At 41.0% G+C, this 17,334-nt stretch overlaps 2 protein-coding genes across 2 annotated transcripts in view; both read left to right on the forward strand.

The window, feature by feature from the left end:
* Positions 1–17,334, forward strand: part of LOC5504906 (tetratricopeptide repeat protein 28) — a 93,988-nt gene that overhangs the window by 3,676 nt on the left and 72,978 nt on the right. The window lies entirely within an intron of this gene.
* Positions 7,036–15,723, forward strand: LOC5499448 (tetratricopeptide repeat protein 28). Its single transcript, XM_048732061.1, has 3 exons — positions 7,036–7,172; positions 11,320–11,463; positions 11,811–15,723. Exon 3 carries the CDS (start codon positions 11,837–11,839, stop codon positions 15,287–15,289), a length of 3,453 nt encoding a protein of 1,150 aa, XP_048588018.1. The 5' UTR covers positions 7,036–7,172; positions 11,320–11,463; positions 11,811–11,836; the 3' UTR covers positions 15,290–15,723.

A 17,334-nucleotide genomic window follows, 5' to 3' on the forward strand; every position in this document is an offset into this window, starting at 1 on the left:
TATTTTTTTACTTTGTGCTGGTACTCTAACGTCTCTATTTTCATGGCACCTCGTTAAAAACGCAGCAAAGGAAATGGATAGGGACATGCATTTTCTTCACATAACAATTTGCTTTTGGAAGGATAAAGGGGGAAGGGGTTAAACCACCTAGCCCCCCTCCCCCTAGATCCGCTACTGCAGTGCAAACCAGCCCTCAAGATGACTTATCAAAACTTTACCGTCACGTGCCACTTGAGGTGTGTATGGCTTGTTGTTGGACAATGGTAAACATTTCTCACAATTATTCACGCTGCAGTTTTCTATTAACAGACGCTGACAGGGGGGGGGGGGGGGGGGCTTGAATGAGGAAAACAGGGTTCACTAGTGCTAGCTAACCTTGGCGCAGCAATGATGGTGATGAGCAGATGACGAGAGATGAAGACAATCGATGGTGGCGATATGCAGCAGTAACCATTAAACAGTTAAAGCCCAGGTGGCACACACAAATATGTGCATGAAAGCCATGGACATTTTAGATAGGGTTAATTTGTTATTTGCTCACCAAAGTTTAGCAACAAATTGATAAGCTAAGTGAACAATATATGAACTACAAGAGACACTGCATTATTGATTGCCAGTTAATGTTATTTTACAAATTACAGAAAAGCAATACCATATCCCAGCGATATTTCATTATGATTAAGTTGGGTCTGTGATAAAATCGAGCAAAGAAAATGCCCCAAAATTAGGGTCAATTAGGGTAAGCTGTAATAACTAAGAAAAAAAAGTAGTAACCATAAATCTATACAAAACAAGCACCACTGATCGTATTTGAAACGCAATCGAGAATCGGTCGAACGCTAGCGCAACCCAAGAGAGAATCTGTGAAACGCAAGCACAACACAAATGAGAACCGGTGAAACGCAAGCGCAACACAGGTGAGAATCGGTGAAACGCAAGCGCAACACAGGTGAGAATCGGTGAAACGCAAGCGCAACACAGGTGAGAATCGGTGAAACGCAAGCGCAACACAAATGAGAATCGGTGAAACGCAAGCGCAACACAGGTGAGAATCGGTGAAACGCAAGCGCGACACAAGTGAGAATCGGTGAGAAACGCAAGCGCAACACAAGTGAGAATCAGTGAAACACAAGTGAAAATAAGTGAAACGCAAGCGCAGCACAAGTGAGAATCGGTAAATGCAAGCGCAACACAATTGAGAATCAGTTAATCGCTAGGGCAACTCAAGAAAGAATAGTGAAACGCAAGAGCAACACTAGAGAGAATCAGTGAAACCCAAGTGCAACACAAGTGAGAATCAGTGGATATGCAAGCGCAACACAAATGAGTATTAGTGAAATGCAAGCGCAACACTAGAGAGAATCAGTTAAAACCAAAGCGCAACACTAGAGAATCCGTGAAACGCAAGCGCGAGAAACAGCGAAAAAGAAACGCCTTTTTTTCCGGACCGCAAAAAAAAAAAAAAAATGCCGTGAAAAAAATGTACCCTATGCATGGTACCATCGCTTTTGAGTCCTATATTCATACTATGAGGTCATCATTTTTGGGAACTGCTGGAGTGTAACAACCTTTCGAAAGTGAAAATCTGCTTCGCTGGCGTAATTACTTGCTTTGAGAACGCTCTCGCTATCATTCTTCATTTCTACTCCCGAAATTTCAAGTCAACAGTGGCTCGATATCATCTCAGTTTTCTAACGGTGAGTGGAATTGTTTTACAAAGACTAAACACAGTGTTATTTGTGTGGAAGCATAGGAATATCTACGCAACTTGCCATGAATTCTAAACAAGGTACATTTACTCGATTTGCAATTAATTCGTGTCTAAGGGCATGAAACCTAGGAACATTTACTCGATTTGCATTGAAATCGTGGATAAAGGCATGATCTATACTGTAGTGTCGGTGAGTAGGAACAAGTTTTCTAGCGAATGAGGCTTACTTTTAGTTCTACTGCGGTATGACTCGGTAAATTTGCGTCATAATGTATTCTAAGAGAATTCAAAGAATTCAGCCTCGTTTGCTCATTTTACTATCGCTTCCAAGTCGACTGCGCCTCTATATCCACTCGGCTTTCTCTCTGCGAAAGTTTTAATACACGCGGTAACGGGATTTGTTTTTTTTTTTGCTGTAGAACGGCAGTTGCATTCGCTCAACAGAAGAATGTTTTTCTTTACTTGCATAAACTTTAGACTACCTGAAATATAACCAGAATACACAGGCCTGTGCTGTAATGTGAATACGGTAGTCGAATTGGAACGAGTTTTGAAAAGTACAAAGCGAAGAAGAGGCGATTCAATAGAAAAGTTTTCCTGCTTCATTTCTTCGTATAATCCCGAATGAGAGCCTGCTAGCAGGTTTAAGGGAGTTGAAATTTCTTCAAGCTAGTAGTTTTCTAAATAAAGTCTTAAAAAATTATTTTCTTTGTTCAATTTCGCATCTTTCTTCTTATATCCCTTTAATTCCATATTCAAGTAATTCAAGTATTTTCAAAGAAAAAACAACCTCGACTCTTATTTTCCTACAATTCCAAAAACTGAAGTATTAATATCTCTTAAATCTGTTCATTTAATACAGCGGGAGAGGGGGGGGGGAGATATTGAGGGGGGGGGTCTCCGAAAATTTGTAACCGCCAAAAGGGGGGGGGGGGGCTCCTAAAAAAAAGGTCCCCTAAGGGGGGGGCTCTGAAATTTTAGGAGCCGTACTTTTCAGCTTTAAAATTAAGGCAAATGACCAATGTATTTTTAAAAAGTATTAAAATACTTTTGTCTTTATAATTACCATAATATAGATACTTCCAGCTTTCAGTATATAACAGTTGAATTTACCTATCCAGTTTATTATAAGTTAACAGGAACATATGGAAATAAACTTCTAAACAGTTGTGGAGCATGCAAATCCACAAATAGCGTACTTTATAGTTTTAATTTTTAGCTTTGATATTAAGCCAAATGACCAATGTATTTAATACTTTTGTCTTTATAAACCGTAATATAGATAATCCCAGTATATAACAGTTGGATTTACCGATTATTTATTATTAGTTTATTATCAATTAACAGGAACAAATGGAAATAAACCTCTAAACAGTGGTAGAGCACGCCAAATGATACATACAATGTTGTATACGTTAGACATTATCCCTTTTTATACAGAAAAATATTCTCAACAAAAACAAATATATACATGTATATTCCTTTACAGGCATCCTTAGGGGCGGGCCATGTGACTTTTGAGGGGGGATGGATTTTGAAAAAAAAATTCCTGCAACGACTGGTTGAGGCAAAAAACCCTGCAAACCCCACCCCGCACCATTTTACATGATTTTACATGCAAAAAAAATATGAAAGTTGTGAAGAAGTCAGAAATAATGATGAACTTGACAGGATTTGACTAGAACATCGACTCGGACAAGGATGATAGCTTCCAGTATTCCTTTTCCACATTTAAAGACTTATTTAAGGTGTCTTGAGTAAAAATCCCCCCCCCCCCCCGCCATCGTCAGTGCATTTAATGAACACTCCCTAATTCCTTATTTTTTCTAAGGATTTTTTAAGTTTGTTTTGCTTTTTTAGAAATTCGCCCTCTGGTATGCCATAGCAATTCATGATCAGATTATGTTTTAAAAATATAATAGAATCTTGCTAAAATTACCCGAGATAAAGGTAATGTTTATAAGTCGTCATGTCCGAGGTAACTTCATATCCTTTATGTGTGAAAGTTTAAATACTTTTCCCTCCACCGTACTAAAAGGCTTTTGTAACAATGAGTTGGTCACTTTGTCGGAGGGACCTAATACCAGAGTTAAAATAAACCGAAGTGTTACATGAGTACGTGCCCCCCCCCTCCCCCTGTGTACGCGCCTGCTTTGGGGAAGTCAGATCCAACTTTCTGCCATTGTTTAAGTGGACTTTTGAAGCACACTAGCATACACATATTGGCACCAGTCTGGCCAGGACGGGACTATAGCACAGTCTATTACCCGTGCAGTTCGGCAACCATGGACAGCTGTTTCGTCGTTATTAGGACTCGTCAGCATGGCATAGCCGGTTTGCCTCAGTTGAACTTCATCGTCAATAAACCGCAGGGCGACTTCGACACGAACGAAGTGCTTTAAACCATAGCTAAGATCCATGTGGGATCTAAAGCTGCGACCGGGCTAGCGTGATGCCAATTGTGCAGATCACGCATGCGACCTTTGCTAGTTCGAGACTCCGTCAGATAGCCAAACTATCCTTGCGAGTATGTATACATAAATATCAGTCAAAAAAACATGTTTCCTTTATAAAGGGCAATGTAATTAGTCTATGTATCTGCTTTTTCTTGAGGAATATATCTTGTTGATTATTCAGATGTTACTATGACTTGCTACTTGGGTATAGCTAGGATGAAATTATAGAATTAGAAATTATATATAATAGATTCAACAGTCGAGTTTGGCCCCAAATTAATTCAGAAAGGCTTACTAAACTGTTTAGTTAACAATACTAGAATACATATAATGGACTGCTTTCTCTGGTGATTTATGTGTATTGATAGAAATATCCGAACAATAAAAAAACACTACAATTTACTACATATGCATACTTAAATTCCAACTTATAGTAGCTTTTAAATAGAATTAAAACCTCACACACCACAAAACAAATATGCCCGAGCTCGAGGCGAGGTAAAAAATAAAAACAAACGAGAGTAAAGCAAGATTTGATCTACAAAAAACATCTTTTCTATAGAAGGCCTGCGTTACTTAAGTTACTTCTTTCGGCAGTAATGTTATTTTCCAGCAAAACAGAGTTTCCCAGCCACTTTAAGTACCTATAAGCTTATGATGACTAATTTAAATCCTGTTTTCTGAGTTTTAAAGTTATGAAAAGTAAATTTTAGGCATAAAAAGCTCACCTTTTGTCGAGGTTTGAAATCGTTGTTTTCCGATCATACGTTTGATCCTTTTTTGCATAAATCACGTTGGTTTCGTAGCTTTATTTCTACTGAGTTTCCTTTTTTACACATTCTATCGGACTAGAAGGTAGAGTTGGCAATTTTATACAGGGGGGGAGGGGGTTGTCTGACCTTCCTGCCCCTTAATGCCTTATGATAACCTTACAACATCCAGTGGAGGGTCTAGTGCGGATGTAGCTTTCCGTTGAAGTGTGTGTGTGTGTGTGTGTGTGTGTATGGGGGGGGGGGGGGGAGGGGGTTGTCTGACCTTCCTGCCCCTTAATGCCTTATGATAACCTTACAACATCCAGTGGAGGGTCTAGTGCGGATGTAGCTTTCCGTTGAAGTGTGTGTGTGTGTGTATGGGGGGGGAGGGGGGCTGTCTGACCTTCCTGACCCCTTACTGCCTTATGATAATCTTACAACATCCAGTGGAGGGTCTAGTGCGGATGTAGCTTTCCGTTGAAGTGTATGTGTGTGTGGGGGGGTGGGGGGAGGGCGCTTTTTGGCTTTCTGACTCAAACCAGACACGAATACCAATTTTATCGATGAAATGTGAACCACACGGGACCAGGGGACGCTGATTAGAAATATTTTTTCACTTTGTGCTGGTACTCTAACGTCTCTATTTTCATGGCACCTCGTTAAAAACGCAGCAAAGGGAATGGATAAGGACATGCATTTTCTTCACATAACAATTTGCTTTTGGAAGGCTAAAGGGGGGGAGGGTTTAAACCACCTAGCCCCCCCCCCCCTAGATCCGCTACTGCAGTGCAAACCAGCCCTCAAGATTACTTATCAAAACTTTACCGTCACGTGCAACTTGACGCTGATAGGTGGGGGGAGGGGCTAATCCACCTAGCCCCCTCTCCCTAGATCCGCTACTGCAGTGCAAACCAGCCCTCAAGATGACTTATCAAAACTTTACCATCACGTGCCACTTGAGGTGTGTATGGCTTGTTGCTGGACAATAGTAAACATTTCTCACAATTATTCCCGCTGCAGTATTCTATTAACAGACGCTGACAGGGGGTGGGTGGGGGGGGGGGGCTTGAATGAGGAAAACAGGGTTCACTAGTGTTAGCTAACCTTCCTTGGCGCAGCTTAATGATGGTGATGAGCAGGTGACGAGTGATGAAGACAATCGATGGTGGCGATATGCAGCAGTAACCATTAAACAGTTAAAGCCCAGGTGGCACACACAAATATGTGCATGAAAGCCATGGACATTTTAGATAGGGTTAATTTGTTATTTGCTCACCAAAGTTTAGCAACAAATTGATAAGCTAAGTGAACAATATATGAACTACAAGAGACACTGCATTATTGATTGCCAGTTAATGTTATTTTACAAATTACAGAAAAGCAATATCATATCCCAGCGATATTTCATATGATTAAGTTGGGTCTGTGATAAAATCGAGCAAAGAAAATTGCCCCAAAATTAGGCTCAATTAGGGTAAGCTGTAATAACTAAGAAAAAAAAGTAGGTACCATAAATCCATACAAAACAAGCACCACTGATCGTATTTGAAACGCAATCGAGAATCGGTCGAACGCTAGCGCAACCCAAGAGAGAATCTGTGAAACGCAAGCACAACACAAATGAGAATCGGTGAAACGCAAGCGCAACACAAGTGAGAATCGGTGAAACACAAGCGCGACACAAGAGAGAATCGGTGAAACGCAAGCGCAACCCAAGAGAGAATCTGTGAAACGCAAGCGCAACACAATTGAGAATCAGTTAATCGCTAGGGCAACTCAAGAAAGAATAGTGAAACGCAAGAGCAACACTAGAGAGAATCAGTGAAACCCAAGCGCAACACAAGTGAGAATCAGTGGATATGCAAGCGCAACACAAATGAGTATCAGTGAAATGCAAGCGCAACACTAGAGAGAATCAGTTAAAACCAAAGCGCAACACTAGAGAATCAGTGAAACGCAAGCGCGAAAAACAGCAAAATGGAAACGCCTTTTTTTCCCGGACCGCAATGAAGAAAAAAAATTGCCGTGAAAAAAATGTACCCCATGCATGGTACCATCGCTATTGAGTTTTATATATTAATACTATGAGGTCATCATTTTTGGGAACTGCTGGAGTGTAACAACCTTTCGAAAGTGAAAATCTGCTTCGCTGGCGTAATCACTTGCCTTGAGAACGCTCTCGCTATCATTCTTCATTTCTGCTCCCGAAATTTCAAGTCAACAGTGGCTCGATATCATCTCAGTTTTCTAACGGTGAGTGGAATTGTTTTACAAGACTAAACACAGTGTTATTTGTGCGGAAGCTTAGGAATATCTACGCGACTTGCCATGAATTCTGAACAAGGTACATTTACTCGATTTGCAATGAATTCGTGGCTTAAAGGGCATAAAACCTAGGAACATTTACTCGATTTGCATTTAAATCGTGAATAAAGGCATGATCTATACCGTAGTGTCGGTGAGAAGGAACACGTTTTCTAGCGAAAGGGCTTACTATTATTTCTACTGCGGTATGACTCAGTAAATTTTGCGTCATAATGTATTCAAAGAGAATTCGGCACTCGTGTGCTTATTATATTTACTCGCTTCCATGTCGACTGTGCCCCTAAATCCACTCGGCTTTCTCTCTGCGAAAGTTTCAATACACGCGGTGACATCTAGTCTTTACAAGACTAAACACAGTGTTATTTGTGCGGAAGCTTACAAATATCTACGCCACTTTCCATGAATTCTAAACAAGGTACATTTACTCGATTTGCAATGAATTCGTGGCTAAGGGCATGAAACCTTGGAACATTTAGTCGATTTGCCATTAAAATCGTGGATAAGGACATGATCTATACTGTAATATTGTTGAGTAGGAACATGTTTTCTAGCAAATAGGGCTTACTTTTTTTTCTACTGCGGTAGTAAATTTGCGTCATAATATATTCTAAGAGAATTCGGAGAATTCAGCCTCGTGTGCTTATTTTACTCGCTTCCAAGTCGAATGAGTTACGTTGTTCTCGAAATGAAAGCCCAAATTGCTTCAAACTTCACCCTGACCACATTTAAGACTCCACTGTCAGGTCAGAATATTTTTGAGAGTTTTAAGATTTCTTTTCATAGTAAAGTAAACGGCTTATTTCAATCCCATATGTTTACTGTAAACGTGAACCACTATTATTTATTCATACACACAGTGAGCTTGGGCTACCTGTGATATAACCAGCATGCACAGGCCTGTGCTGTAATGTGAATACGGTAGCCGAATTGGAACGGGTTGCAAAAGCACAAAGCGAAAAGCGGGCGATTCAATAGAAAAGTTTTCCTGCTTCATTTCTTCGTATAATCCCGAATGAGAGCCTGCTAGCAGGTTTAACCCTATACAAACCGGGGGGGTGGGGGTTGGGCTTTTGAGGCCCCCAGCACCTTTGAGCTGTAATAATTTCTGAACTAGTAGGGCTAGAGCATTGAAATTCGATGACTTTTCCTAAAATTTATCTGGGATCAGTTTGGTGTAAACAAAATTTTGATATGTGTACCCTGGTAATCATAGTAACCAAGTTTTGACATAGGTTTAATTAAAATTAGGCAAAACGCTTTAAGTCGTTAAGATCAACTATTAATACGACGTGCTCAACGTAAATCCATTTCATATAAACGTTTTATACCAAATTTTGAAAAAACACAATTTACATGGGTGGTGTTATTTTTGTCAATTTTTGCCCTAGAATTCGCTGTTTTTTTTTTAAACTAACATCTAAATTTGGCAAAATCCTTTTTATATTCCTCTATTTTAAATAAAAAGTTGAAAAAAAAAACATTTTTGGGAAATATATTTAAATTATTACTTTAATTAAGAGTCCAGTTGCAAACTTATGCTATATTAAAGGTACTATACCAATCAATGACGTCACAGGTGTCATATATTGTTGTCATGGAAACAGTGTCACTAATAATATATTTCTACCTGCAAGATTATCGAAAAAAGACATACGGAAATACACATCTAACAAAAACAGAAATGTTGCTCGTTTCTGCTCACTTAAGTGACGTCATCGTGACGTCACAAAGACAATATTTTTGAAGAATATTGGTCGCTTTTTGAAAACGAACTGATTATGATAAGGACCATATGTCCTTAAATGACGTCATAATCACGTCATATTGTCATATTGCTATGGCAACACAATATATCATTTTGTTCCTCTTTGTCAGATAATGATTCTTTGAAAATTTGGTCATAAGAGCTCCAATGGTTCAAAAGTAACGGATGGGGGTGGGGGCCGAAAGAGCCCCTCCCCCCCCCCCCCGGTCAGAGGAAGCCTTAAAAAGCCTGGTCTGAATAGGGTTAAGGGAGTTGGAATTTCTTCAAGCTAGTAGTTTTCTAAATAAAGTTTTAGAAAATTCTTTTCTATGTTCACTTTCGCATCTTCTTTTTTATATTACTTTTATTCCATATTCAGGTATTTTTAAAGAAATACCAACCTCGACTTTTATTTTCCTGCAATTCCAAAATTTAAAGTAGCTTTTAAATTTTCAAATGTATATTCCTTCACAGGCGTCCTTAGGGGCGGACCATGCGACTTTTAAGGGGAGGACATGCGATTTTGAAAAAAAACAATTTCCTGAAAAAACTGGTCGAGGAAAAAAATCCCTACAAACACAACCCTGCACCATTTTACATGTTTTTACAAGCAAAAAAATATGAGATTATGAAGGCGGAAACGTGAAAGTTATGAAGAAGTCAGAAATAATGATGAACTTGACTGGATCATCAACTCGGACAAGGAGGGCAGCTTCCCAGTATTCCTTTTCTACATTTAAAGACCTATTTGTTTATTGAGGTCGTAAAGCGGGGGGGGGGGGGGGGGGGGCTCTGGAAATTTTGGGGTTCTGAAAGGGGGGCACCGAAAAACAATGTTTACAATGAAACGGGGGCTCTGAAATTTTTAGGTGTCTTGATTAAAAATCTTCCCCCCCCCCCCCCGTTGGTGTATTTATTGAACACTCCCTAAAATCCTTATGTTTTTTTAGAAATTCGCCCTCTGGTATGGCATAGCAATTCATGATCAGATTATGTTTTAAAAATATATGTTTTAAAAATATAATGGAATCTTGCTAATAGTCGGGTCGCTAAGCGCAAAAAAGAGCTCAACCTATTCACAGCGAAAAAAAGCACCAAATTTGGTATAATTATAGCCTATGAGATGGTAATTAATATTGAGACCGGTGCCCAGCGGTACCATTAGCGGATCCATAGATAAAGAGCAATTCTTTTTTTTAGAAATCTAAGGGTGCGGGTACCCTGTGGTGAGATTTTCATACCTTTCCATGTTTTAAAACCGTTTTAAAAGGCTTTTGTAACAACGAGCTGGTCACTTTGTCGGAGGGACCTAATACCATAGTTAAAATATACCGAAGTGTGTACATGTAGTAAGCGTTTGCGAGCTAGTTCCCAGGATTCGCTGAAGGGGATGTGCAGTCATAGGTGTCATATGGAAGAAGCATAATATTTGAAGATTCATTAGTAAGAAATGACCGACTTTTGGCCTCCAAGGGGGGTGCACGTGCACCCTGCGCTCCCCCCTGTGTACGCGCCTGCTTTGGGGAAGTCAGACCCAACTTTCTGCCATTATTTAAGTGGACTTTTGAAGCACACTAGCATACACACATTGGCACCAGTCTGGCCAAGACGGGACTCTAGCACAGTCTATTACCCGTGCAGTTCGGCAACCATTGACAGCTGTTTCGCCCTTTTCAGGACTCGTCAGCATGGCATAGCCGGTTTGCCTCAGTTAAACTTCATTGGCAATAAACTGTAGGGCGACTTCAACTCGAACGAAGTGCTTTAAACCACAGCTAAGATCCATGTGGGATCTAAAGCTGCGACCGGGCTAGCACGATGCCAATTGTGCAGATCACGCATGCGACCTTTGCTAGTTTGAGACTCCGTCGGATAGCCAAACTAACCTTGCGAGTATGTATACATAAATATGGACTGGCCAGGACGGGACGCTAGCACAGTGATGCTTCATGTAAGAACTAGGCAACCTAACGGCATGTGCAGGCTTGTATGTCAAAAATGCCTTTGTTAATATTTTCCCGCGAAATTTGATTGATAAGACAAAAAAATACAACATAAAATACACTTAAAGCTCAATGCTGACTAACCTTTTTTAATATTTGTTAAAAAAAAATATGAGATTTAGGATTTATTAGTATGTGTAAAATAATGGCTTATTAGACAAATCTTATGTGGGGAACCTTGTGAAAGTCAAATAATTATTAACTATACTGTCACGCAGCAATTAAATACAAGTTATGTATAAAATATGGCTTATTAAACAAATCTTATGTGGTGAACCTTGTGAAAATTATTTCAAGCAAAAACTATTGTTCTTTATTCTTTTGAAAGGTTCACAACAGAAAATCTCCAATAAGGCATACGTCGAACCGAACTTCAACCGAATCAATTGAATAACTGGTGTGTGTCCAAGACAAGCTTATTTCCAGTGTCTGCATACGTCGAGCCTGTTTTTCAGGAGTCAATACTTTTATAGTAAGGAATTTCATACTTCTGTGGAATCTGCACGTCACAATTCACTCAGTGACTGCTAAGGTTTTATTATTGTCTCAAAACAAAGGAATCCCAATCCTCATAAGTACAAGTTGAAACCGACTTGCTCCTCGTTGGCAGCTTTATCAGTATAAAAGTTACAAGTTTTGTTGCTTGCGTTATACTTGTCACGTGACACTCAATATATCTTTTCGTTTGAGTTACAGTAGAATGTTACAGTAGAATGTTTGATTGTATATATATATATGTTATTGTTTCAATCTTCTCCTCGATAATAATATATAATATATTACCAGTTTTATTTCTATATTTTTCTTCTTTTTATCCAGAATTCTAGAGTTTCTCCAGCAGCGAGATGGATAATGAGGGCAAGCCCTTCACTCACTGGGGCGTGGTCGAGTGGGAGAGGGTACAACGGGTGTGGCCAAACTTGCCCGTCATTTTCGTGTTCCTCTTAATATGGGGGATGGAGATCAGTCCGCTTACGCCAGCCCAGCAGATTCCGTTACTGAAGGTGTGCTACGACATCGCCTTCTTGCTAAGAGACAGTGAGATGATGGTGGCGGTGTATTGGGCTGCGGGTTACGTGTATTGTGAGATGCGTCTGTTTGACCAAGCACTGGCATGTTTCTCAACGGTACTAGAAATTGCAAAAGCAACAGGCAGCATAAAGCTGCAGGCAACATGTTATAATGACATGGGCCGTACCTATAACAACCTTCATAACTACAACAAGGCACTGGACTACTTCAAGCAGTCACTAAACGCCTTCATGAAGACTGGGGAAGAGCGTAAAAAAGCAGGTGCTTATAAAAATATCGGTGCTATCTACAGCTCCCTCGGTGACGATGGTCAAGCCATGGAGAACTTCAAACATGCGTTATGTATACTCGAGAAGTCCGGGGAAGAGCGTGAACAAGCCGATGTTTATAACAATATCGGTATAGCCTACAAGTCCCTCGGTGACAATGGTCAAGCCATGGAGAACTTCAAACATGCGTTATGTATACTCGAGAAGTCCGGGGAAGAGCGTGAACAAGCAAATATTTATAACAATATCGGTATAGTTTACGAGTCCCTCGGTGACAATGGTCAAGCGATGGAGAACTACAAACACGCGTTATGTATACACGAGAAGTTTGGGGAAGAGCGTGAACAAGCAAATGTTTATAAAAAAATCGGTACTCTTTACATAACCCTCGGTGACAATGGTCAAGCCATGAAGAACCTCAAAAATGCATTATGTATATACGAGAAGTTCGGGGAAGAGCGTAAACAAGCCGATGTTTATAAAAATATAGGTGCTGTGTTCATTTCCCTCGGTGACAATGGTCAAGCTATGGTGAACTTCAAAAATGCGTTATGTATATACGAGAAGTTCGGGGAAGAGTGTAAACAAGCAGATGTTTATAACAATATAGGTATAGTCTACAATTCCCTCGGTGACAATGGTAAAGCCATGGAGAACTACAAACATGCGTTATGTATATACGAGAAGTTCGGGGAAGAGCGTGGACAAGCCGATGTTAATAGCAATATCGGTGATATGTTCAAGTCCCTCGGTGACAATGGTCAAGCCATGGTGAACTACAAAAATGCGTTATGTATATACGAGAAGTTCGGGGAAGAGTGTAAACAAGCAGATGTTTATAACAATATAGGTGCTGTGTTCAATTACCCCTGTGACAATGGTCAAGCCATGGTGAACCTCAAAAATGCGTTATGTATATACGAGAAGTTCGGGGAAGAGCCTAAACAAGCCCATGTTTATAACAATATCGGTGCTTTGTTGAAGTCCCTCGGTGACAATGGTCAAGCTATGGTGAACTACAAAAATGCGTTATGTATACACGAGAAGTTCGGGGGAGAGCACGGTCAAGCAACCGTATATTTAAACATTGCTAATATTGCTCGAATTTATAATTCTGTGGAAGCAATGGAGCTTTACCGGTCTGCACTAGCTCTTTTTCAAAAACACGGTGACGTGATTCGTCAGGCTGAAACATGGCACAACATAGGTACCCTGTATCTGAATATGTCGGAGCATCCAGAGGCAGAGAAGAGTTTAAAAGAGAGTTTACGGCTTTATGAACTAGTATTTATGAACCTTGGAAGCCTCGAAAAATTGAAAATTACCGTTATAGAGACTTACATCAAAACATATCGTTGTCTTTTTTACGTCTCCATTATACTAGACAAACCAGAACAGGCGTTACGAGCAAGCGAACAAGGACGATCACGCGCTCTCAAAGATAGCCTACAAAAAAAATATGGACTAGAAAGCAATGCCCCCAGTGAGGACACACGCTATACAAGCTCACTATTCAGTGAAGACAATACGTCGTTTGTTGTCATTTGCTTGACACCAAAATGGCTTCATTTGTTTACACTTGCAAGCGGGAAGCCCTTGGTTACCGAATCGGTACCAAAAGAAATATTCTCAAGCGTCGAGTCTGAAATCAATGGAAAAGAGTGGTTACGAGACTACATAGACAGGATGGTAAATGAGGCAAATGCACACGTTCGTCTAAACCGTGACGAATCGTTTGAAGACAGATCCCTGAGATTGAGCTGCGATGACGACGGTGATGAGTCACGGCTATCATCCGTGTTAGCACGAGGCGTGAGAACAGCTACCGAGATTGAGAGGGCTCGCAAGTCGACTGAGGTCAGAGCCGAGCCAAGCGAGAACAGTGAAGACGGGAACTTCCCTGAAACAAGCTCGACAAATAGTGAGGCTACTGGTGGTACACAGAATCAACCTCAACTACCTACCCAAGCTCCAATGAGCCAAGCCACAGGGATACCACAAGAAAGCGATGCAATCCCCTCTGTTAAAGTGCCGCAGGAGCACGAGGATGACACGTGTACACCACACCTACCAAGCGGTCCCGAGACACCCATACACCACGACCCGCTAGAAGTGTTGTACCGACTGCTGATCTCTCCAATTGAGGATCACCTCACTGAGCCTGAAGTGGTGTTCATTCCGGAAGATTTCACTTTCATGATTCCATTTGGGGCCATGAAAGACCCCGATGGGAGATTCTTGGCTGAGCGAAAACGCATCCGGACTGGCCCATCGCTGTCTACCCTCAAGCTGCTGAGGGAGTGTCCTGAACACAAACACAGCAAGCAGAGTGTGCTGGTTGTCGCCAACCCGAGATCTAATGTGAACGTTGAGTGGCCCGATAAGTTCGGACAACTTAAGGTCAAGCCATTCAGTGATACATTTGCAGGTCTCCCTAAGGCAAGTGAAGAAGCAAAAATGATCCGCGATCTTCTGCCCGATGTGACTTGTCTGATGGAAGAGCGAGCAACAAAGAATGCGATCCTTGCCAAGCTCAAGGAGGGTGTCGGGATAGTCCATATCGCATCGCATGGCAACGCAAGGACAGGGAAAATCCTAGTAGCCCCTGGACCACGCCCACATGACGAAATCGCGCCCTCCAAAGACTTCCTTCTGACAATGGAGGAGATCTACTCGTGCCAAATCAACGCGCGTCTTGTTGTGCTGTGCTGCTGCCATAGCGGTAGAGGCGAGATCAGAGCCGAGGGTGTAATGGGACACACCCGAGCGTTCCTCGCTGCAGGAGCGCGCTCTGTTCTTGCCACACTATGGCAGATCAGCGATGAGGCTACGCTTTACTTCATGAAGCGTTTTTATCGCCACCTGGTCAGTGGACGGACTGCTAGTGCAAGTCTCCAACAGACTATCCGCGACACAATCGCCGACAAAGACAAATACAGCCACCCGTACTACTGGGGGGCATTTATCTTAGTCGGCGACGATGTTACTCTGACGTGATGTTGTGAATAATGAGGGCTTAAATGAAGCTCAACATATCAAAGCGTATAAATGGACGATGTTACTCTCACGTAAAGATGTAAATAATAAAAGCTTTAATGAAGCATAACTTATCATAGTGTATAAATGGACGATGTTACTCTATTATAAAGTTGTAAATAGTGTGTGCTTAATTTCAGTTCATCACATCTTTCTGTATGAGGGAGCCATTTCATTCTAAAATAGAGTTTTAAATAAGGTAAATTATTGTATTGGTGTAGCTCCGTGTTACCTCTCTGTTTGAAAGAGCGATTTATTTGTAATGTTGTTATCAATAGAGACAAGCTCTATTGCTTCGCTAGATATCATGGGATGCTTGTATCGAGAAATATCTAGAAACAGAAGTGTATATATTTGTAAAATTGAGATTTGTAATTTAAAGCACATTAAGAATACATGTTTTTTGTCACGCGGGAAAATATCGCTGGGTGTTGGGGCTACGCTACTACTTGCTACGCGGAAAATTATTGCTTGGAGTCGGGATGCGCTAGTACTAGCCAAGCGGGAAATCAATACTAGGTGATGGGTTTCGCTATTTTTATAACTTTAGCATTTTTGTCAATTTACCGCCAACTTATGCCGGGAGTTGATGATGCGTTTTGTTTAGTCATGAGTCAACGGGAATTGGCCCCTCCCCAATTGTAGGCGGGTCCATATTGTTTTCAAGATATTCGTGAATCGTAAATCGAGCACCTATGCCCGTTCCGTATTCATCAACCACCGGTAGAAAGTTGGTTTTGACTTCGGGAGCAGGTAACTCTAGGTATCGTCTAGGTCTAGTGAAATTCTGGTATAGCCAGAATTGGTATTAAGGAAGCAAGTGCAAAAATGATTGGGATGTTGTCAATCATTGTGGTCACGCATGAAGATTGTCATGCGTACTTGTTCGGCAAGCATGAAGTGCGTTACCTCCGAAGTCAACAATAATCGTATAATCATTATGTAGGTCACGGCAAGTCCAAGGGTAACCCACTGGCATTGCTGCGTTGGAATGTCTTCCTTCGAACACCCATTGGCCGAGAACCTTTATCCAAACGAAACTAAACGTTTTTCGGGGTGTCGGTGAAGGTCTCTTGTTTGGGCTTGCCGTCATTAGAAAGCATACAAAAGGGATGCGGTACGATACCCCATCTTCATGTTAAAATTACTTTGGTAAAGTAGCGTTTGTAACAGCGACCAAGTAAACCCGGTACCGTCCCCACATGTCGTCTCTATCGTTTGTGATCTGCGGGGGGGGGGGGGGGGAAGGGTTAGGGGTTTAAACTCCCCCTTCCCCCCTTGGGCTGTCTTTTTCCATTATTTTCATTGTATCTTTTCATTCCATAATGGTTACGAAGGTAAAATAATAATAATGATGGGTCAACCCCCCCTCCCTTGGCAAAAAGCTAGATCCGACCCTTGTTATCAACTTAAAATATCAAGGCATTTTTTTATGACTTTAAAAAGCGCGAGAAAGCATCAATTTTCGTAGATTGGTAAATTGGGAAAAAACGAAACCTTGAGAAACTCTCTAAGACGCTAAATAACAAAACAAATACTCTAGGTACGGATAAACTCAAGACAACTCACTACAACTAGGTACCATAAACTAACTAAGGGAAAGTTCATTTATTTTAGGGGGGGGGGGCGTGAGAAGTTCGATTAAAGTAAGTGTTAAAATTAATTGCCTCCCCCCTTTAGGAGGAACAACATTTTCCAAGATGCGACTAAATCCAGATTGTCAACCTGATAAAGGTTGATGCTATAGATAATACACAAACAAAATGGCTTGACGATCTTCTCCATGCAAGAAAACCGCAGCACCACAGATATGAGCGGGGATGTTAATGACGAAGATGAGCGCTTGTAGCATTAAAACATTTTGTTGATTTTTTCAAGCATTTTCTAAAGATTATCTAGCGGAAACCATGAAAAAATTGTATAGAGTTTATATACAGGTTTGCATTGCATACGTAAAGCGTGGCTTAATACATATCCTGGACTCATGGATTGTGGATGCCAAATAC

This window comes from Nematostella vectensis, chromosome 9, assembly GCF_932526225.1.
Source record: "Nematostella vectensis chromosome 9, jaNemVect1.1, whole genome shotgun sequence".
Classification (NCBI taxonomy): Eukaryota; Metazoa; Cnidaria; class Anthozoa; order Actiniaria; family Edwardsiidae; genus Nematostella; species Nematostella vectensis.